This window comes from Pyrgilauda ruficollis, unplaced genomic scaffold (genome assembly GCF_017590135.1).
Source record: "Pyrgilauda ruficollis isolate IOZ18807 unplaced genomic scaffold, ASM1759013v1 scaffold14, whole genome shotgun sequence".
Classification (NCBI taxonomy): Eukaryota; Metazoa; Chordata; class Aves; order Passeriformes; family Passeridae; genus Pyrgilauda; species Pyrgilauda ruficollis.
The window spans coordinates 4,576,729-4,599,180 of record NW_024512543.1 but is presented as its reverse complement, the minus strand read 5'-3'; the positions used below and the strand labels follow the sequence as shown (position 1 = coordinate 4,599,180).

Sequence of the window (22,452 nt, the reverse complement as noted above, 5' to 3'; positions counted from 1 at the left end):
TCAGCCTTGAAAAACTCCAAGGACAGATACTCTGGGTGTATATCTGGCCCTGCATAACCCTCCTAGCACAAAGTATTTCTTAATACCATGGAAAGAAGAAGTTCTGCCCTGAGCTATCTACAAGCCAGTCACATTTCTTGCCTAAGACACAGCAGTCCCTGCAGAAGCAACTTTAAGCTACACCTTCACATCAGCTCTGGCATTGCAAAGCCACTCCTTCAGGACAGCACAGAAGTGAGGAATAAAAGATGTTTTGACTGTTCAACAGACTTGCCCCTCTGCCCTCTACAGTAAGTTCAAGCACATCCCTCTTAGGTCTTGCAGGCTAAGGCTGCAGCATTGAATGCTTTGTGGCAGAAAACTGCTTACTAGAATAGTCTACAAGTTAAGCAGCCCAAACATCACAAAGGGTTTGTATTCCAAGCATGTCCTCCCACTCCCACCAACTTAGTTTCCACAAACAGTATTTTACTGCTTTTGTACTATGATGCTAGAGGCTGGAATTCTCTGAAAATCCTTTGTTAAAAAAAGAGTAAGCAGTAGACAAACTTGCTCAGACTGCCCTAGGCTCCCAGTCTAAGAATACTGAATTCTTCAGAAGGTATTAAATACTGCTTACATGTTTAAGAGGTGAAACATGCTATAGAGACTGGATCTTTTCAAAAGCTGCTGTAGTGGCAGACACACACAGGGGCATCCCTTGCCATTTTTCACCCTAGATAATCAACTCAGAACCTACTCTTAAAAGGGTCTCATTTAGTGCTCCTTGCACAAGTCACTTACCATCTGTGTATTCCTCAGAGGAAGTGAGTGATAAAAGGCTCTGTATGTCACTGCTTTCTGAATCTTGGGCCTCTTTGTGTACAGGTCTACTGCTAGCCATGCCAGCTACCCAGGAAGAGGTAGCAGCCTGATGCACAAGAACAGTTTCAGAGCGCTGAGAGCCACTGGCTTCACATAGTCCAGAATGTCCAGGGGCTTCTTCTTCTCTTTCAAAGGTATTGTGAGCCCCCTGGTCCGGCTGCTGCATCTCTCTGGGTCCATTCTGTCCAGCTCCCTCTGAGAGCACGATCTGCACTCGGGAGTCTGAGGGTGGAATGCAATTCCCTGTGCTGCCATATACTGCTTCTTCATAGGATGGCAAGGCCACTTGGACACCATCCACCATAATAGAGACCTGATCTCCAGACACACCTTGGTCCCGCCTCAAAAAAAAAAAGGAACAAAAAAAAAGATGGGGGAGGAGAAAAAATAAATCAAGATGAGTAGTTATTTTACTATATATATATATCTTACCAAGAACCCCAGTAACCTCCCTTGTCAGAACTCTAACTCTCACCATATTTAGGGAAGGACAGAAACTTGAATGGTGATTTAAAAAGGTCAAACAAGCAGTCTTGGAGCCCTACTGTGAATTGCCACTAAATATGAGCAGGGGCTGTAATTTGCAGCACCTGATGGATTTAGCAGCAAGAGCTGAAAAGGTTACAATGCCTCCCCCCCGCCCCCACCCCCCCTACTTACCTCCATAGCTAAATTTGACACAGGTCATGACTCAGCTCCATGCTTTTGGCAAAGAGCACTGTTGAGGCCAGCCTGGGGCACTGCTACATTCCACAACACCCAGCACTGTCTGTTCTGCTGCCTCTGGCCAGATAACCTCTGGCAGGATGGGGAAGACAGCTCTGGCACAGCATGAATCACCTGGCCTCGTAAGACCTGGGAGAAAATTTTTCTTTTCCAGTAGTTTGGGCCTTTTCAGAAGAGGGCAGACTGCAGGGCCCTACCTCTCAACCTCCCCACTGCTTGAGTGTCTGCCTTAGCTGGCAGCAGTGTTATGGCTGGGTCCCTCCTCTCACCTACAAACCCAGGCCAGGAGGGTTCTCCTCCTGCAGCAGAGAAGGATGGCAGATTTGCACATGTATCTGAAGAGCAGTACTGCTTAATTTTGGGTCCACAGGACCTCAAGCAGTCAGGGAAAGATGCAGATATATACACCCAGACTCAGACTTCAGTAGCTATCCAAGGCAGAAGAGGTAGGAAACTGATCTACAGACAGGCTACTAAGTATCATTCAAAGCCAAGGCAACAGCATAAGGAAGTCACTCGTTGGGTGGCACACAAGACTGGGACTGCAGGTGGGCATCATAGACCGACATTTCAGAAAAGTGCTGGATCAGTAGGATGGGGCAGAGATGTCCCTGAGGCGATGAAAAGAGGAATGGAGAAGCGAGGAGCCAAATTGCTCCAAAACGAAGGTCTGACCCAACTACCTGCATGGGTTTCTGCTGCAAAGAAACAGGGGGCCTCTGAGCCCCTCCAAACCCCAGCTACACTTACCTGCTGTGATGGAACGACTTCAGCTTTGGCTGCAGCAAAACAAAGAGCACAACCAACAGCAGAATCAGGGCAACGGAGCTCGCTGTGGAGGCTACTATGGACAGCGTGGGCACTCCAATTGTGGGAGGAGAGTCCTTTTCTACAAAACCAAGGGGAACACAAGCTAAAATGTGGTACTTCCATATTGAAGGAAAAACATTCACACTGCTCCTCAGGACTTACTCCTGGGTGCATGTGTAAGGAACCCATGTTTGCCATACAAGACACACCACCTATCTCAGTTTGCAGCTCAGGCTGACACCTCTCCATCAGCTGAAAAGGGAACCCAAAATAAAACAGGCACATACAAGGGCCCTTTGGCAAAACACAGAGCAAACAGAAAAGCAATGGAAGCAGGCCATGGGAACTGACTGATGGTGTAATGTTATATAGAGATCTGCCTGAGCAAAAACAAGAGAATGTCATGATGTAACCAGCAAGGCCAATAATTGTCTAACACAATAAGCAGCATATTTTAGGCCAAACAGCAGAAAAAGTTCCAAAACCCATTTTTTCTCAACTAATATAACAGCCTTGCAAAGAGGGGTGGAAGTCAACTGGCTGTGTATTATTATGCATTTATTACAATTAATACACAGAAAATAATAAGTTTCTCTCACACACAAACATATGCCAGAGGACAGAGAAGGAAGGCAGATGTTCTTTCAGGGTGCTGAGTTTTCAGTGTTAGATACATGTGCCCACATTACTCTTTCCTAGCCTTCTGCAGCTGTGCTGTGTGACTGCACAGAAACCAATTTGACTTTTAAAGGACCTGTGCAGGGATAAACTGGGAGTGAAGAGAGAATGGCTTGGAGGTGGTACTGCTGAGCACTGCATACCATGCCTAGAAGGCTACACTAGTCCTTTCACCTCTCTAGAGGAAATAATTGTCTCTATGTGTTGTTTCTGTCCCTAATTTGTGTCTTTGGTAGAGATCCAAAAAGGCTCACCTGCCCATCAGCAAATACTACTGTGAATTGCACATTTGATTTATGCAATTCCTCAGTTCCTCTTTCTATACCCAAAACATTCTTTAGGAGCACAGGGCTCAAACTGCAGAGGGAATTCAGGACTCATGCAATGAGGGATAAGAGGAAGAGCAACAGGTAAACAGGGAAAAAAAAGAGTTGGAGGATCATTATTTTTATGCCTACAGCCTGAAATCTATGCCCAAAACAGGCATTTAAGATGGAAACCTAGTTTGCAATTTTCTGCATCATCTCTTGGGGTCAAAACTACTTGGTTTAGTTGTTTTGAACTTGTTTCTTAGAAATCTTTTAGCAGCAGCTTGACCCCTCCCCAGGAAAAAAAAAAACCAAAAAAACAAAAACCAAAAAACCAAAACAGTGACTACCATATTTTTCCCTATGGCAAATAGGGTTGAGTAAGGATTTTAACTTCCAGCATTTCTCAGGGCACTAACAGGAACAAGGGAAGGCAAATAGAGATGGCCCATTTTCAGCATCAGTACATGACGCTGTCAAACTGCTCACTACCCAGGGTGCACTCCAGAACATTTACCACCTCATATGCCAAAAAAATGTCACTACTTCATACAATAAACTGCCAAAAGGCTATAGGGCTGACAGGCTCAGAGCTGCACAAAACACATGATAACTGTTAGGGACTTACTTTATCCTATATGGAGCAGGTAGGATCTTACCCTTACCAATAATTTTAAGACTACTGCTTTTCTAGATTCTCCTACCCCCTTCCCCTTCTTTGAGCCTTTTGAAGGAGACCCACTAGTTAAAAGTTAGCTATCTCTGACCCTGAACAGCTGATTCAAAGCTTGTATTGTGAAAGCAATGGCTTTTGCATTGGGTGAGACTTTTGAGGCACCACATTTTTGATAATGCCACTGACCCTTCAAGATGCTACAGAAATCTGAAGGATTTCTGCTCATCACAACACAATCCCTCAGCTAGACCAAGTGCCACCATGCAGAAATGCCACTCAGGGCAATGTGCAATAGCACAGCTTTGCTCTCCAGCCTGGCTGCAGCAAGGGGCATGGGGACCACTGCGGAAAGGAAGCTTAAGCTGAATTTGGAAACCTCTTCAGGATCTATTTGCTGCCAGGTAAACTCCCAGATCCTTCCTTATAAATCATAGGAAGGGGCTATTGCAGTGGCATAAAAAGACAGTGTCTTTGAGACAGGACAGGATGTTCCAGAGATCACAGGTATGCAGTGAGCTCCATAAAGAGTTTGATGAAGGTACTTTTTTTTTTCCATTTCTTTCCAATTAAGCTGACACATTTTGCTTTATGTATTATGAGACTTAATTCCGAAGTGTACATCCTGCTGGCTCAGCATGACTGAGTAGTAAGGTTCTATCAGCCCACCTAGAAGAGGGGAGAGAGTTCTCCTTTTATCCAATATATCCACTGTTAAAAGCAAAGGAGTAGTAGGCAAATTAAGAGTTGTATGATGAACATTTTCCTGTAAATCTTTTTACTTTGTTGCTTTGATAGAGGAATTCCTGTTCAGCTGGGGAGACACAAAACAAAAGCTGTCCACTTCTACTTGGAGAGAAGCAGAAATCATTTGTCAGCAATGTCCTTTCCTGCCAGTACAGTGAAAAGCAGCACCATCAACCTTTTCAGCACAGGAAACCAACAGTTACTTAACCTGTTTGCAAGGAAGATTGACTCTACACACACACACGTGCACAGACTCACTGAGGGAGATGTACTGTCAAATCCATCAAAAGCATGGAAAATGCTACTGTTAGGGCTTCCAGCATTCCTGGGATGAGAGCCTCAAGATAAGAGGCTCCACATAAGTAACAAGCTACATACTTTATACTCCTGTCCATGGCTTTTCTCCTTGTGTTAGGGACTCTAAGTCTGCATCTGATGGGCTGCTACTGAAGAGACATTTTTAAGACTGTGAGCTGCATTTATGAAATTGCTAGAGCAATGAGAGACAGCCACATGGACTTCCTCAGCATCACATGAAGTGCTTAAGGATAATGTGAAAAGTCAATGCAAGAGCAGTTCTAGAGTCAGGGAGCACTCACCTGGGCTGAGTCTGCAGCTGACTTCCATGGCTGGGTTCCACTCTCCATTCTTGCATGTCAAGTATTTATAATCTCCTTTCAGCATGTAGCCTTCAACACACAGATACTCTATGACACTGCCTGAAGTCAGAGGGTTGTTGCAGGGGCTAGGGTGGCATTTATAGCCTCCATTCTCAGGTTGTGGTGGCTGGGGACAATCTGGTAAAAGAGAAAGTATTGTGAAGGACATCTCAGAGGAAGACACCCATTACATGGTATACGTGAAACACAGACAGACTTCCACCTACAAACACCCACTAAATTAGGAAACTACTAAAATCGAGAAGAAAGGCTGTTACACAATGGCAGAGAACACCTCTGATAAAGCTTCTGTGATTGTTAAATACTGCCTGCTATCCCAGTAGTACAGTCTAATTGGCAGGCACCAAACTGGTGATATTTTTGAACAGTGACGCAACACAGATTCCACATGAGAAAGGCCCAGGAAATCCTTACTGCTATCTTCTCCCCACAGCTGTTCCACTAGAGACTGAGGTGAACCTAACAACCAGGCTTTCCTATTAGTTTGGCAGGGGAAGAGCAGGAGACCTACTGAAAGGAGTGAGGAATGCAAAAACCCCTCTGTACTATGGGTACACAGTGTCAAGGTACAGACCTGCCCCATCATAAGGCACCCTAGAAGCCTATAAAAGCACACAGATTTTGACTATTTCACATAGATATGCCACCAACAAGATTGGCAACAGAACTTTGTTGCAGTAAGTTGAACTTCTTCAGTGGAAGGGTGGTAGGGTGTTGAAACAGGCTGCACACGGAATGGTGAAGTCACCATCCCTGGAAGAGTTCAAGAAACAACTGGACATGACACTTAGTGCTATGGTTTAGTTACATGGTGATGTTCCATCAAAGGTTGGACTTGATCATCTCAAGAGGACTTCTGCTAAGACCAAATGTTCTAGCCTACTTTTAAAAAGGAATTCAGTGTATTATGAAAACATTTCTTTAAAAACCCTTCTGTTTACCTGCATGAGTGTTAAAAGTGCTTCCCATTCCTTTTTGCACCTCCATTACCCTGACTAGTAGGTATAGACACATGTGGTATCTGGCACATGCCAGAACTTTTCTTGCAGAATTTTCAATAGCCAGCCAAATAAAAACAACAAACCAAAATTGAGGAAACTGCACTGAAAACAGGATATTTGTCTTGTTCAGAACTTCCTCTCTTCTGACAGGTCACAATGACCCTTCAGAACAGACCCAATAACTTCCGCTGACATGTATCTGCCCAGCTGAAAGATTAGGAAATCCAGATTTTCCCCTTAAAATTCACATCAGCTTCCCAGACTTCATAAAAGAAAATACATCACAGATCCCTCTTGAGACATTTTGGGGCATGGAAAATCAGTCAACCCACCAGAGCATGGTGACCCAGGCCTGTCCTTAAACCCCAGAGCACAAATTCTCCCATGTTCTACCTCTAAGTGACCCACTTACTGTGGGACAAACAGGAACAAACACCTGGACAAAGCTCAAGTAACTGGATTTTTAGTAAGATTTAAGAAGCAAAAGAAAACTTGAGATGCATTCACTGTGGAAAAATTTGCCACATTGCCTTAGTGCAAACAACTCTTAAACCTAAACACGTGTGAGAATGCAGCACAGGTAGTGCTTGCAAATGCCAATAAACCCTGAGATGAAGTGCTGACTGAAGCAAAAAATGCCAGCTTTATAACTGCAATTCAATTTACTTCTTCAGAAAAGGTTAACAGGGGTCTAAGCAGCAGCTTTTCAAGAGGACTTTGTTCTTGAGATTTATTCTTAAATAAGTTTCAGAGAAGCCACTGTCCTGTGCCTCATGAGTTTTAACTGTTATCTCTTCTGGGCTTTTCATCTTTTCTTTCTGCAACAATTTTGTAACCAGTGTTTTAATCCTGCACCTTGTGAGGCTGAACTTCCTTTCACTGTGAACCTGTGAAACATCATAGGGCAGTTGGGATTAGCCAAAGCAACAGATTAGCAGCACATTTCAGATTCAAGCACATAGACAAACGTTCTAGTTCATCTGCAGGCCAGGAGAGGTTTTTGTGCTAAACTGCAAAACCATCTGAGCACCAGAGATATTTTTAGCAGTTTACCAGGTTCCTCTCCTGGCACTTGTCCAGAGCTGTGGGTAAAAGACAACATCACCACAGCAGTTGCCAAAACTCAAGAGCAGACAGGACAACTTCCCTACACCTTTTTATACCACAGCAGGTGCCTGGAATTGCTTGGGAGTCACGCACAGCATCTTTCCACTGACTGCAGCAAAGAGATCAGTCCTGTGGTTCCCTTTTCTCCTGAACTGTGCCCATGTGTAAGCCTGGCCACTGCACTAGGAGCCCTTCTGCACACAGAAGCAGCTCACTCTTGGTTCCCCTTCTATCATAAAGTGCCCCCTACACTAATGAGATTTCTCAGTTATGTACAAAAATCAGCCAGCCTACAAGAAACAGGCACTCATTAACTTTGCAATAGCACTCTCAAAGGCTTGGAAACACCACCACATCAGGCACCTGCAGAACCCTGATCTGGTCTTCTCAGGTAAGGTCTTCAGGAGATGCACAGCTATTCAACTGCAAACTGGGTTCCTCCTCACCTCCACAGACCACTTGGACAGGAAAGGAGAGAAGCAGCTGGTAAGTGTGTTCAGGCAGTTATGCCTGACTTGTCCTATTCACAGGAAGGGATTGCAGAATCACCTTCATTTGTCATCACAGCATCCAGGAGTACACAACTATTTTAAAATGTCACCTTCACTGTGATGGAAGAACACTGCCTGTGTGCTGGGAAATAGATAAAAAAGGTCTGGATTAGGCAGTCAGAACATCAACACCCTCCACCCTCAACATGATTGAGCTGATCCTGGACTGTCCTTTGCAAGGTAGCCTCAGGAGAACACGGCTTCTCAGAGCCTGCAGCTTTTGGGATGTCTACTAGACAGTGTTGATGGAATTGAAAATTTTTGCTGAAGGCAAAGCTTGGGTGGGTAAGATGATGGACTGGTGGTACCTGAAAAACTGAGAAAGTCAAATACCTCTGCTCCCTACTAGACCAGCTCTCTATCCCTGGCATCTCTGACAGAATGCAGTACCTCTGCAAACCAGGGCCCAGTCCAGCATAACAAAGGCATCCAGAATGCCTGGGACAGACAGTGCAGCAACCTGTTTCCTAAACTTTCACTGCCCTCAGCTTTCACTCTCTCCAATAACAGGTTTCTTCAACTGCTTCCATATGTGCACTCTAAACTGGGGCTAATAGAAGACAAAGTACAAGTTTGATTCTGCACCATCCTTTAGTCTCCAGCAGCAAAGCTTATGCCCAAATTTGCAGCACTGGTATGTTCACAGCAACACAGAACCAGGCAGAGCATCCCTTCTTGCTGTCTACAGAATAACCCATTGACACTTCAGGGGTGAAAAAAGCTGGGTACCAACTGCTGCCAGGACACACAGGCAGAGCAGCCCGTGCCTGGCTGTGGTTAGCAGCCAGAAGGTGCAGGCGGCTGCGGCTGCCCGTGTGAACTGTTTGGTACCGCTCTGGAGCACGGATGTGTCGGGATGCTTCAGTACTGGGAACAGAAAGGTACACGCAGGAATTTCATCAACTTCCTCCCTGAAACACATATTTTTGGAAGTATCCCAGGGCTTGTGAGACATCTTAAGACAAATGTTCATGCTGGGGAGGGAAGAGTAAGAGAGCCCAAGTTACAGAAGTCACCAACTTCCTATGGGGTTACTAACATTCTAGGCTTGCAAAGCTATTGCCAGGATCTTGATTCATCAAGCTTTCAGGATGCATAGAAACAGGTTTTAAGCATTTTTCCACTTTGTGCAAAGGGAGCAAATACTCCCAAAGGCCCTGTTTCTAGGAGGTACTGAAGCTTATGACATCTCCTGAGAGAGGTGGCTCTCTGCCAGCACACGCTGCTGGAAAACAGAAAGGAAACAGAAGTCCAAAGACTTAGAACATCATTGAACTCCATTCAGAGGTAAAGAAATTGTCATTTCCAGATTGACAGGCAGAAATTAAGTCATGCACTGGAGCTTCTGCAAGTGCCATTCCATTTAGTATGGAATTTAATATACAGTATTTAATATACAGTCTTTTAATATGTAAATGAAAAAGTACTAAGCCAGTATGTACCTCTACCCAGCATCCCACCAAATCACCTATAAGCACCATATTTTTCTGTTTTGGTCACATGAAAAAATACTGTCCTCCTTCAAGGAGGGTTAACTGCTCTGATGTTCTTTGAATAGCTGCCACCAGCTTGACAAAAACCACCACAACACTAAGGAACCTCTTTTTTGTTGCAGCAACAGCAACATCACATTGTACCTTCACCAGCTCCCTTTTCCATAGATCTCCTTCAAGCGGCAATCCTCACTTGCTTCCTCCTCCATCAGATTCACAGACAGCTGTGATGAACTGGAATCTAGCTTCTTTTAGAGACAGTAAGAGATGTCAGTTGGCCAAACTGATTACTCTAATCACCAAAGGATGAAATGGTTCTTTCATGTCCTGGCTGAGCTGAAATTGAGTGGTGGTCCTGAATGCCAACCTGATGCAGAACTGAAAGCATTTCCAGTATAATGCAACAAAGACACAAACCCAAGCCACGGTCATATATAATGTCACAGATGAAGCATATGGTCTGTTGTGTGCTGACACAAAAGTGAGGGATTTAAGTGCACAGAACATAAACCACAGAAGCACAGTTGAGCCTTGATCACTGAGAGTGAAATTCACAGATAAGCAGAAGATTTACAAAGCTCAAGCAGGATGAGCCTGTTGTGGCAAGCACAAAGAACAATACACTCCACTCGCACACACAAAGAAAGATTAAATCATACTTCAATCTGACTGCATAATTGTCACAGAATTATAAAAGCTCCCCTGTGCTTCTTTTTTGCACAGGCACAACACCACATAGAAGTCTAAGACCTCTCTACAGTCTAATTTACTTGGCACTGTCTATTTTTTTCAATCAGTAAGATTCATGGACTCTCTGAGGGGTCTTACAACCCTCTTTTCTGCACCAAGCTGAACTGGTTTTCGGTCATTAACCTGTTTTACTGGGCAGTCTGACTGAGATGAAAACCCAATCCTCCTTAAAAAAAATCATTTTTATGACCAAAAAACCAAAATCCAAACAAACAACTAAACAAAAAAAACCCAAACAAACCCCAACCAACCAATAAACCAAGGAAGCAAACAAAAAAACCCTTCTAATCATGATCTGCCAGAGTGCATAAGTGTAAATTTGTAACTGAGGGAGAACAAGCTATGGCATTGCTCCCCTTATGTGGGCAGACAATTGTGTATAGCATTGCTTAAGGACAGGATGTTTTACACTGAACACCCAGTAGTAGTTCTTCTCCACAGCAGGGCGCAAAGGTCACTAAAACTAGGACAGGAACAGTTTTGACAAAATAAAGTTGCTCTTTACATGAGTCAGGCTCAAATCCTGGCAACTTCATGAGGAAGCTGGACACAGCCTCAGGTAAATCCCTCACTGACTATACAAGTGCTCTAGCAGGTTTGACTATCCTCAGAGCAGTGGCAGAGGACCTTTATAGATATATGCTGAAGCACTTTGGAAGCTGTTTGTGCTTACAACTGGTCTGCTGGACGCACTGAGCGTGTGCCCTGCTTGGATACTGTTAACACCTCCTGGCCTTTTAAACATAACACAATTTTTCTGTGATGTGGAAACTAGAAATGGAAGATGCTAAGCTCAGTACTTCTCTTTCTTCATTTACAACATTTACTCCATTTAAGAGATACTATCAAGACAGAAGAAAAACATCCTACAAACAAAAACCACCCTCCTAATCAAGATAAGCATTCCCCTGGCTAGTCTGGTTAAACTTGTCATGATGTCTCATGTCAGCAGGTCTTACCTGGTGAGCAAACATCTCTGTGAAGCAGAACACAGAAGCACCCAATTAAATTGTCCCAGTGCTAGAGGTCATGCCATTGCTTTCATGCTGCTTCCCCTGAAACCTGATCCTAACTTTCTTGTACCACTTTGATTGCCCTACAGCAGGATTTCTGTGGAATAGCTCAGAAGACATTGGCTTGCCTCAAGGCCTGCCACCTTTTTGTCTCTTCTTGTACCTCCTGTCACAAAGGAAGGTTTCCTCCTGGTGACAGTCATTTCCTGTTCACTCTCTTACAAGTTGTGCTTCAGCACACTCAACAGTGGCAAGGAGAACTTCTCTGTCCAGCTCTCCAGTTCTCCAAAAACACTGTCACCTTTACTCTTTCGGACAGGACTTGCCACCAGCCTTGAAAACAGCACCCAAAATAAACATAAGATATCCCCATCTTCCAGATACTTGTCGCTGCTACTCACCAGCCTTGAAAACAGCACATCTAGAAAAGCACCCAAAATAAACATAAGATATCCCCATCTTCCAGATACTTGTCGCTGCTACAGAGACTGCAATTTTCAACTTGGATAATTTGTGCATCACCTCAGTATAGCTGAGGGAACTGCAAAAGCTATTATTAATCTCTGACAAGGACCTTCCAAACAACCCCAAACTCTACGGGAGAAAAACCCTCCCTCTCTACTCCCACCTTCAATCTGGGTCTTGCCACAGCTAAATGGGTGGTCTGAAATACTAATTCAATCTGAAGCCTTCGGGAGATGCTGTCATTTTCAGCATCTCAGACTTGAGGTTCAGGTTTAACACCATGCTGAAAACAACACAGCCAGATTCACAGTTCTTTTCCAGTTAGTTTCCTGAATGGGATTGCAGCAATAGTGGGGTTCTTATCAATTGCAATTTGCATGCAAATTCATACACGGGGCTTCATCTTTTTGTTACACAATGCTTTTTCACAATAAAAATGTGACAGTCTGATGCAGTCAGCAGGCTAGAAGTGCAAGCCAGGGAGCAGCAAGAATGCTCACTTCAACTTCTACAGGGTCTGGCAGTTCTGGTAGAGTGCTGCCCACAGATCCCACTCTGGGACATTGAGCATTGTACATGACACTGAACATTGGTTTGGCCTCAGCAAATGCATTCAGTTGCTCCCTAACAAGAGCTCTGGCCATATTTGCTAATAGAAGAGACACTTTTTTCTCTCCTTGCAGAGTTTCAGTTCTTGCCAGCAGGGTGCTACCTGACCTCTCCACTAATCTGGTTGTTTAGTGAGCCAATAACGAAAGAATTTACTCCTCCCTTTGCCCATTTCTTGGATATACTCCTAACTTCTGTCACTTCTGTACTCAAAGAAGCATGAATGTATCCAACCAGATAACAGCATCAGTGCTGCTGTCCTTAGCCACACAGCAGGGCAGTCAGCCACACAGCCCGAGCTGACTTAGCAGCTTCTTGTGCAACAACAGAGGAACACATCAGCCCCACAGTGCTGCAGAGTCTCCAGTGCCTCAGGTTGCACCTAACAGAACACACTGCAAGTAACTTCAATTAAATTTGTTTGGTTTGGGTCTTCATTTGTTTTGCTTTGGTGTGTTTGTTGGGGTCTGGGGGTTTTTCTTGGTTTTCAGTGTAACTTTTCCTCTCAGGGAAGACATTGTCGCAAACACTTCCACATTTGCTAAGGTAGGACAGATCCTTATCTAGCATATGATGAACTCAAACCCCACTATGCACCCACTGAGAGAAAAATCCATGAACTGTAGCGCCAAAACTAAAGGCACACATGCAACTGGCATATGTGCCATTTTCAACAACAAGCACTTTTTTTATAAGCCCTTTGAAACTACTGGACAGGAAATTCACTGTCCAAGTTAGCTGCTTTATCCCCTATGCTCTGCAGAGTCTAGGTGGATTCCTGCCTTGAGAAGAAAAAGGATTTTTATATATATATGTACACATCTATATATATATAGGTATATAAAATAATAAATATATATACCTATATATATATACTATTTTATTCAAAGAACATACAGCTACTTGTCATGTCCCTCTAACCCAAATCTCCTGCTGTGTCATTCTCTGTGGGAACAGGGTAAAACAGGCTGACTGAAGAACAAAAACATTCCACAAGCTTCTTTTTCAGTAAGGAATTTTTTCTTCTTAAACCAGGGCCTTCAGTCACACAAGATTTCCTTCTGCCTGAGACAAGACTGGTGTTTGGCTCCAGGAGTCTTCTGCAGAGAGGGAGATGATGGAGGATGATGACTAGCCAGCTTTGCTTTCAGTGAAACCCAGAGAGGCAATATCCTTGTTTTTTCCTCTCCTCCCTTGCACACACAAACCAGCCTATACACAGCAGAAGCCACTTTTGGTAGCACCTCCCACAGCAGCTCTTCAGTTTTAGTAAGAAGCAAGTCTGTTACAATTTCATACCCCTTTTAGACTAGCTATGTCAACTAAACCTTTTCTTTTACCAAAGAAAGAAACAATTCCTAGGCAGTTGGTCTGGAGAGAAAAAGCACCTTGATAAGCTTTGATCAACAGCACTGCAGCTCCCCCACCCACACCTTCCTTCCTGTTGAGAAAGCAATAACAAGGGGATGTGCTTTAGTGGTAGATAGAAAAGCAGTCACCCCCACCCACATTTTCCAACAAGAGTGCCAGTTCCATTTCTGAATGCTAAATACCTTCAGGTTTCCAACTAACCATGCTTGCCTGGATGTACTCAAAAGCTTTCAGCACAGCAGCTTCCCACTATGCACCCTCTGCTCCTGCATTGTCCTTCCCAGGCAGAGAGCCTGGAATAATATTAGGCTAGGAAATTGCTCATCAAGTATTTCGGGGACAAACGTCACTGCTTTTAACAGCAGGTTTGTGCTGAACACAAAGAGCCACATACTTTACACCAGGGTTTCTCTTGGCAGGCTGGCTCCAAGAAGCACAATGACCTGATCTGGGAATAATATTTGAGATTTTATCCTCTTCCAGCATCTTTAGAGCATTATTTTAGCCCACACAATGAAATTCCAACAAAAATGTGTGCTGCAGTCATTAGAAAGCCTTTTCCCTAGAGAACAAGAGGGTCTCTCCTGGCAGAGGTGAAGCATGCTTTGCTCCCCTGTCAGGTAGCTCGAGGTATTAGTGGGGTTTTTTTTGTTTACTGCCCACCAGTGTACTAGCCTGTGGGTTTTAACTATACAAACACAGTAGCTGCAGATAAAACACATGAAAAGGGACCCAGTCTGAAGCCATCCTCTGCCAGCTGGCAACAGCTGACAACTCTGTGTGCTTCTAGCTGGAGACAGGATTCACTCCGTAAAACACAGATTACCAGATGCCCAGGTCTGTAATTTCTGGGGAGGAGATGGGGATTGGAAGCAGGAGAACAGATTTTGTATCTTCTCCTTTTCAGCACTCTGGCTTTTTCTAGCAGATGGGTCATTTCCCAAAGGGGCAAACCTGATATAGCAGCTGCTGCTGGGGCCTAGTCACAACAGCTGAGGCTAAAGGACCTCTTTATATTTAACTTACAGGAGGCAGAAGTCAATAAAAGGCCTCCATTGTGAGTGCACACACTTCTCACTGACCCTGCCCCTAAAATATTTTAAGCCTTCCTAAAAACACACTGCAAAACATAACCCTCTTTTGGGTTCTGTGTATTAAGCAGGAGCCAAGTCCACTGAAAAATACGCTCTCTGTCTTTACTGGCTCCAGATGCTGCTTATTCTGAAGTCACAGAAAGAAGACCAAACTGAGCAGGACTGGAGTCTTCACAGGGAAATTACAGTTTCCCCAGCAAGGGCATACTCTGAAAAGAAGGCTTATTTTTTTTTAATGTCATAATGTGGGTAAATGAGAAGAACCAAAGCAAAGAGATTTGTATATATAATCATATAGCTGTGCATTTATATAATTAGACACAAGCACTTAAAATGTGTACAGTAACAGGCACCCCTCACAGCCATCCATACACAGTAAAGCTGTATTTTTTTTTCTTTTTTCTTCTTTCTTTTTTTTTTTTCCCCTTAGGGCAGGGGAAGAAAAAGCAAGAAAGAAAAGACTCTAATTGCAGCCTTCCACCAATGCAGTCGCCATCTGCTAACTCAAGAGACACATGGAGACGAATTATCTTAATTAACATGTTACAACAGTATTTAAAAAACTCTACGCTTATTAACACTCAGCTGTGATTAGCCAACCACGGAGGAAGCCTGCTAGTGCTGCATTAATTATGGGTCTTGTCTGTCTTTCTATTAGAAATATGATTTTCTTTTTTTCCCCCAGTAGCTTATCTATCTCCTAAAAAGAAAACCATTAGCATCAAAGCTTACGCTAAAATGCAAATTATATTTACGTTCTATAAGAGTCAAAATGTTTAGGCTATATGATGTGCCACTGGTGCTTCTACAGTGCTACAGATTGTCTGGATATAAAACATACTTCTCTCTGCCCCTTAGAAAGCCTTGCTTCAGTTAAAGAACTCCCAGTGTCACTGATATTTTGGCAGAAAAATAAATGTTATGCCTTTCAAGTTTCCTTCCCCCTTCAAAACAGGACAGACTTTGCTGTATGCTAAGCAGTTGGAAAACCAAGATGCAAATTCCAGTTCTAACAAAAACCACATCTGTGAAAGGAAGATTTCTGCGATGGAAAGCAGCAACCAAACACAACTGCACTCCAGCAGCACATCTGCCTCCCTAGAAGAGTGCTACTCACTGTGACAACTGCATTATTTTCCCTGTAATAGCCCACCTTTAATGTGGTCTCCTCAGATACATTCCCGAGTGATTCAGCCTGACAGGCTCCGAGACTAACACTGCCAAGCTTTTCAGAGTTGGCTCTGTGTTATGTTTGCACAGGGCTGGCTGCAGGAGGGCTCTCATCCGTGCCAGGCATTCTGGACATCGGGATAACACCAAACCATAAGACAAAAACCTGGTGCTTCTAAACAAAGCCAGGATGATAAATTAATTCGGGAAACATTAATAAGGAGGAGGAAGCAAACCGGGAACAACTGCAGAAGTACTTTTAAGATCTTCTGATACAGTAATCTTACTGCTGTACACACACACACAAATAAATTAAAATTATTGGTGATGTGTGTGGAAGCTCATGAAGCTTTCTTATGCCCCATAAAGGTGAAAGCAGCTGACCAGTACTTTACCAGTACTTTACAACATCCCATACTGCCAGGACAGTATAAACAATTTGCATCTGGGCTGCAGCTGGAGTGGCTGCAAAAAAGCCAATTTAATACAGAAACTTGCTCTCACCCATGGGCACAGTGCAGCTTTCCAAGTGGCCACATTTCATTTGCTTTTGTTTTCTAAGGCTGCTTCCAGCCTCCCTGTGCCTTCTTCTAACCACCCTATAATTATTTTCACATGTTTCACAAGAAGGAAATTAAGCAAGTGCTGTAAAAACACTTTGTATAATCAAAAGGTTACAGATTCTGCTTTCGAACCCAAAATCCAGTAGCCTTGTGGGCTCTTCCAGTTCTAGATTTTCTTTTATACTGCAACAAAGAGGAGATTATTTAAAAATAGTAAGAATTGTCAAAATAAGTTGATGGTCTTACAAAAAAGAAACAGCTGTGCAGGAACTTACCTCATACAGCTTTGATTTGTCATTTTGTCCCTGCTTACCTGTTTCTCAAAACTTACAAGACTAACAACTGGTCTCAGTTCAGGGGTAACCTGCACATATACCCCACTGTTTCCTTGTCTGTTCCTAAGTGGGTTTTCAGTTTGCATATAAGCAATACCCTGACACACACTATTGGGCTCTAGTGTAATAAAAACAATGAGACAGTACAGGAAAAAGCATACTTAGCTCTTCAGCATAACATGATATTCATGCTGATTTAGGACACCAGGTTTTGATAGGACACAAGTGACTGGTCTGTAAAGACCTGACTGAAATGAATACAGTCCCTCTATTGACACTATGTGAGGACACCAGGGAAGGATACCTTAAAGACACAGTAGAGCAAAACGTGTCTCTACCAGCAAGTGACACAAGGCCTTCAATTTAGCAGTGCCTCAAGAAACTTAACTTGCTTGTGGATTTCCATTAGGCTACAAAACTTCCACTCCTGAAACTTCAGCCTAGTAGAGCAATCAGGCTCCTTTTCTCAATAAGGCCTTAGAAGTTCTTGGTATGAGAGTTTTCCAAAATATGTCCCTGTTGTGGACTCCAGCACGGCCATTCAAGCTCAGGATGACACACTTGGTAACACCAACAGCAGTAGAAGTCCCTTGCTCCCTGTCCACCATGAGATGGAACTCAGGCAGACACCATCAACCACCACAACAACTGGCTAGAGGCCAGTTCATGCCCACCTTCTAATCCCAGTTCTGTTATGGGTTACTCTTGACAAAGATCAATGCACAGTCATAAGTCTGCTCATGAGGCAGTCCTAAAGTCCAAGGGGACACAGGAATCTGAAGTAATAATTTTTGAGTTTAGATACACTTAGCCAGGCCACTGCCCTTCGTTCACTAATGAACCTTTTGCAACTGATTCATTTTTCATCCTTTCAGCAGCACCAGCTGTTGCCTCTGACTCAGCCTATCCAAAATGTACTGATTTGGAAGTTTGGCCAAGGCTGATCCAGTAATGGCTTGTGCACAGGAGAGCGCTGTGCACTAAATCTTGTTCCACCTTCATCTGTGTGGAAATCGAACTGGGAAGCTCAGAGCCTTGGGTTATTGAAGTTTTCCCGTGCAATTCATCTACTGACAGATTTGCTAGGGAAAGGCAGGTAAGGACAGTGATCCTGAAATTCCAATCTGATACACCAACACACAGAGGAGAGTACTTTTTCATTCTGCCATGCTATTTCTCTTCTGGCTTTTGGCCCTGCTCAGGACCACTGAACATAACAGAATATAATATTTGGGCAGATTTATTTATCCTTTAAGAATGACTCATCTGTATCTCTGTTCAGGACCACTGAACATAACAATATAATATTTGGGCAGATTTATTTATCCTTTAAGAATGACTCATCTGTATCACGCGACTTGTCAAAATAAGCACTCAGATAATTTACCACTGACTGGGCAGAACTGCAAAGACTAATTATCCTTATCTCACTGGAAAGCCTTTCTTGAGCACAGTCATATTTTCAGTCTGTATGTGGTTATTTAGCTGTAAGTATTAAGTCATCTTTCCTACCAGCTTTAGAGAAGCTCAGCATCACAAACAACTTCTCTACAGAGTCCAGCATGACAGAAAGAAGAAAAACCCCAGACCCACCTGAACACTCAAATCATCCTGTTCAAAGTGGGAGGCATGTCAGACTGCACAGTAACAGAAGTACTGCACATGGCAAACGTAGCCTTCCCAGAGACACCAGTCCTACAGACCCCCACTTACGCAAGTTCAGTCAGTCTAAGCTTCACCTTCTTGAATGGCCAGCTGATACAGACCCAATCCAAACTCTAATAAATTCAAAAGCTCTAAGATAGACGAGCTCTTCAGCTTCACTCTTCGAAGAAAAGTAACAATTTGCTTCTACTGAGACGAGCTAGCTGCGACACACCTCTCTAAACTGCCTGACACTTGAACAGCATCACAGCAATTTAAGAGCTGGGGATGTGATAGTAGGAAAGGTGGTGTCAGACCCTGTATAACCTGCACTGAAACTTAACACCCACTCAGTAAGTAATCTGTATTTACTGGCAATATAAACAATTAAAGAGTATTTTTTGGCAAGAAGGGAGGAAATCCAGTGAAGCTATCAGTAAGCTTGCTTTGTGACTGGAGCATGACTAGCAAGAGGCATCAAGGTCTGGTGGGATGCTGCTGCTACTTTGATTTACCAGTCACAGAAGACATGATCAGCTCTGGCAGAACAGGCAAAGTCCCACACATTCCACCAACTCAGAGTCTGCTGGGGATCAAATGGTACATACTAAGAAAATAGCAACTTAGTATTATGCATACAAATGCAGTACAGAAAATTCAGATTATCAGCCACTTTCTTTGAGAAGACTGTCTTGCTATACAGTACTTGCTTCAAAGTATTTGTTTCTTCATCTCAATTTTCCCAGTCCCTATCAACATCTCTAAGCAAATCAATGGATATGAAATAGCAATTGTCAAAAGCATTCCTAGCAGCGAACGTGAATTCTTCCTTTCTGTCTTTGTAGCTTCTCATCCCAAACACCCACAGGGTAAACACAGCTGAACTGAAACAAGCCAGGATTGGGAAACTGTTCAAAAAACAAGCTCCTTCCACAGCTGGCAAGAAAAGTGTTCAGAGAAGATGTGTAAAAAGAGTCCTCACCCTTTGAAATACTATTTGTCCTCTGACACTTTCACTATAGCCACTGGAACCAAAAGACAGGCATGGCAAAATATCCAGCTGAAAATGCATGTAATAATAATAATAAAAAAAACTCAGAAGTAGCAACTGCTAAGAACTCATTTGTAGCCCTTGATGCCTCATAAAAATGTAGGAAAAGATGAAATACCATTCTGTCCATTTGACGTAAAAAGAAATTATAAAACATACAACCCCAAACTCTACAGTGTAAACATTTTCAAAAAAAAATCTTCAAGAAAGAAATCAGGTCTCCTCAAGGACTACTAAACTTCAATCTTGTTTCTCGGCAATCCACTGCTTTTAAGCAATAAGAAATACAAGACTGTACATATTCTTTGCTTCTTTTTTATATTCCCTTGCAACCTAGAGAAGGTTCTGTAATAATTAAAAAGCCAAGTTAAAGCCACGAAACAAAACAAAGATTCTCCCAACGCTTTACTATGGGGTTGCTTTTCATAGGAAGGTTTGGGTTGAAAGGGATCCTGAAGATCACCTATTTCCAAATCCCCTGTGATGGGCAGGGACACTTTCCACTAGAGCTTGCAGTGCTACCCTCTCTTCTTCCGCTTCTTGCATGCCAGCTGTTTTTTTAATATTATTTGTGACATTTCATTAAGTTTCATTTATTGTTCTGAGGCACTTATTTGCTCAGCATTCTCCAGTGGCTTCCTTCAGCTACATCTTATCTATACAGCATCATCAGTCTTGTCAGAGCAGCTCTTGCTAAACCAGCAGTATTTCTCACAGCAATGTACATTTAACAGGATGACAACAGTGCGAAAATGCTTAATTGAATTTTGGCTCCATAAAGCACCAAGAATCACATCTCAGTGACTGCATTTTACCTGGACCATTCTTGACTTCAACAGGCCAACTCTGATAGGTACCATTATCATTTCCTGCCAGCCAGACCTTGAGGTCTAGGACAGCACCTTATTGAAAAGGAGAGACAGTTGCAGGCCAGGTTCTTCCAGACAATTCAGCTGATTTTCAGATGCTGTTCCAAACCCTGTTTCCTTGACTACCACAAGAACCAAAACAACATGACACCATTTTGTTTGTTGTCCTATGTAATTCCACACAGCATTTACAGCATCAAGTTGGAGATATTTTAAGTCTCTCTTGAGCTTCTTACAGATTTTTCTCCTCCTATCTCAAATTTTACTGCCCCTCCTCACTGCCATCTTCCACCAAACACACATGAGTAAATTTCTGCTCAGCTCCCAGCATTCCCTCACATCAGACAATAGTTTTAACTCCTGTTTCAACTACCTAGCTCCATAAAAGAGACAGCGTTGTTAACTGGGGTTTGCAAGGTGTGTTTTGTTTTTCTTGCTTTGGGTACTTTAAGTAATAGGATTTGGGGTTTTTTTTAAAGCATTTAACTGCAAGGAGAGTTTTCAGCAATGTTTAATGTTATTGTTACATCTACTATGTTAGTAGATAATAATAGTATCCACTACATTGTTACTTGGTTCTTTTTGTCTAAATTGTGAAATCCAGCAGGACATTTCAAACTTTATTTCAAGAGCTGCAAAACCATGTTATCACAGAGAGATCTATCAGAATGAAATGCTGATTTTACGCTGCAAGATATCATTATAATAGCTTAATTCTGTGATCCTCTGAAAAAGATGATGAGGTGGGAGAGCCAGATTAGTAAAAAAAACTCACAAAATAATTACTTAAAGGATTTATTTATTTATAGGTTCATGATTCCCTAGAGCACAAAATCTGTTCCACTACCTAGGTCAACACAGACACTGATTTAGCAGACAGATTTCACAACCACCACTTGACTCAGGCTTTGAAAGGGAAACAGTAAGCAAGAGCAACCAAGACGGTGGGAGAAGTTACAGCCTGTCAGCTAAAAACAACATAAACTTTCCCAAATCATGCAAGAGCAAAGCAGTTTCAAGTTCCTACACAGAAAAGAAAAGCCTATTTCAGATGCTCCCCTGGGAAGAATGCAGCAGAGGAAGCTGTTGCAGCATGCCTGAGCACCACAGGAAGTGCTCTGCTGAGCACAGAAGAGAAAAATTCATGAGCGCTCCCAGCTTCCTCAGAGCTGGGGCCAGAGCTCAGAGGAACGCTGAGAACACCCTGGGGAGTCACCCTCACACAGCTGGACCCAGATCTGCCTCCCACATCACATGAACATATGCGGTAGGAAACAAGTATCCAAATCCCAGCTCTTCCCCAGTATCAGTGCTCCCATCTAATACTCCCTGAACCTAGCAAAAAATCCCCAAACCCAAAGGAGGGGAGGGCAGAGGTTATGCTCGCTCTCTCCACAGAACCAGTTGCTCAACCTGCCTTACACCTTCCCAGTCCTCACCAGGCCCATCAGTCCTGACATCGGACAGGTACAGGCCCTGGGCACTGACTCAGCAAGCCCCACTTCTGTGAGGATGCACCTCACAAGCAGGTATTTCACACTTTCAATAAAAACACATCTCTCCACATAAGGCAAACCATATCCTCACACATTTTCCCAGGTCACTTTTTCAGGGAGCTGAAGAAAGCCCTTCCTGCACAGGACTCCCCAGAGAGAGGGCTCAGTTAGTTCTGAGGCACCAGCCACCCACACGAGGCTGGCACACAAGGCACAGGGCCTCCAGGAGCCCTGCACCCTTCCAGAAAGGAAGCTGAAGTTCAGGCCAGACACGCAGGCCACTGACTTCAGACCACTCTCAGTCACCAGGTCTACATCTGAACAGTTCCCATGCCAATTCAATTCCTGAACTAAGAAGTCTAAGAAGTCTTTCTTCCTCATTTA

The 22,452-nt window shown here is 43.3% G+C and overlaps 1 protein-coding gene across 1 annotated transcript in view; it reads right to left on the bottom strand.

Annotated features, from left to right (window-relative positions):
- The window catches only part of SUSD6 (sushi domain containing 6), a 78,146-nt gene that overhangs the window by 6,362 nt on the left and 49,332 nt on the right, over positions 1–22,452 (bottom strand). The window contains exons 5-7 of the mRNA XM_041459817.1: positions 5,406–5,603; positions 2,341–2,479; positions 784–1,205 (exon numbers count right to left, since the gene is read on the bottom strand). Of these exons, the coding sequence (XP_041315751.1) occupies positions 784–1,205; positions 2,341–2,479; positions 5,406–5,603 (759 nt within the window). The remainder of the gene's footprint in view (positions 1–783; positions 1,206–2,340; positions 2,480–5,405; positions 5,604–22,452) is intronic.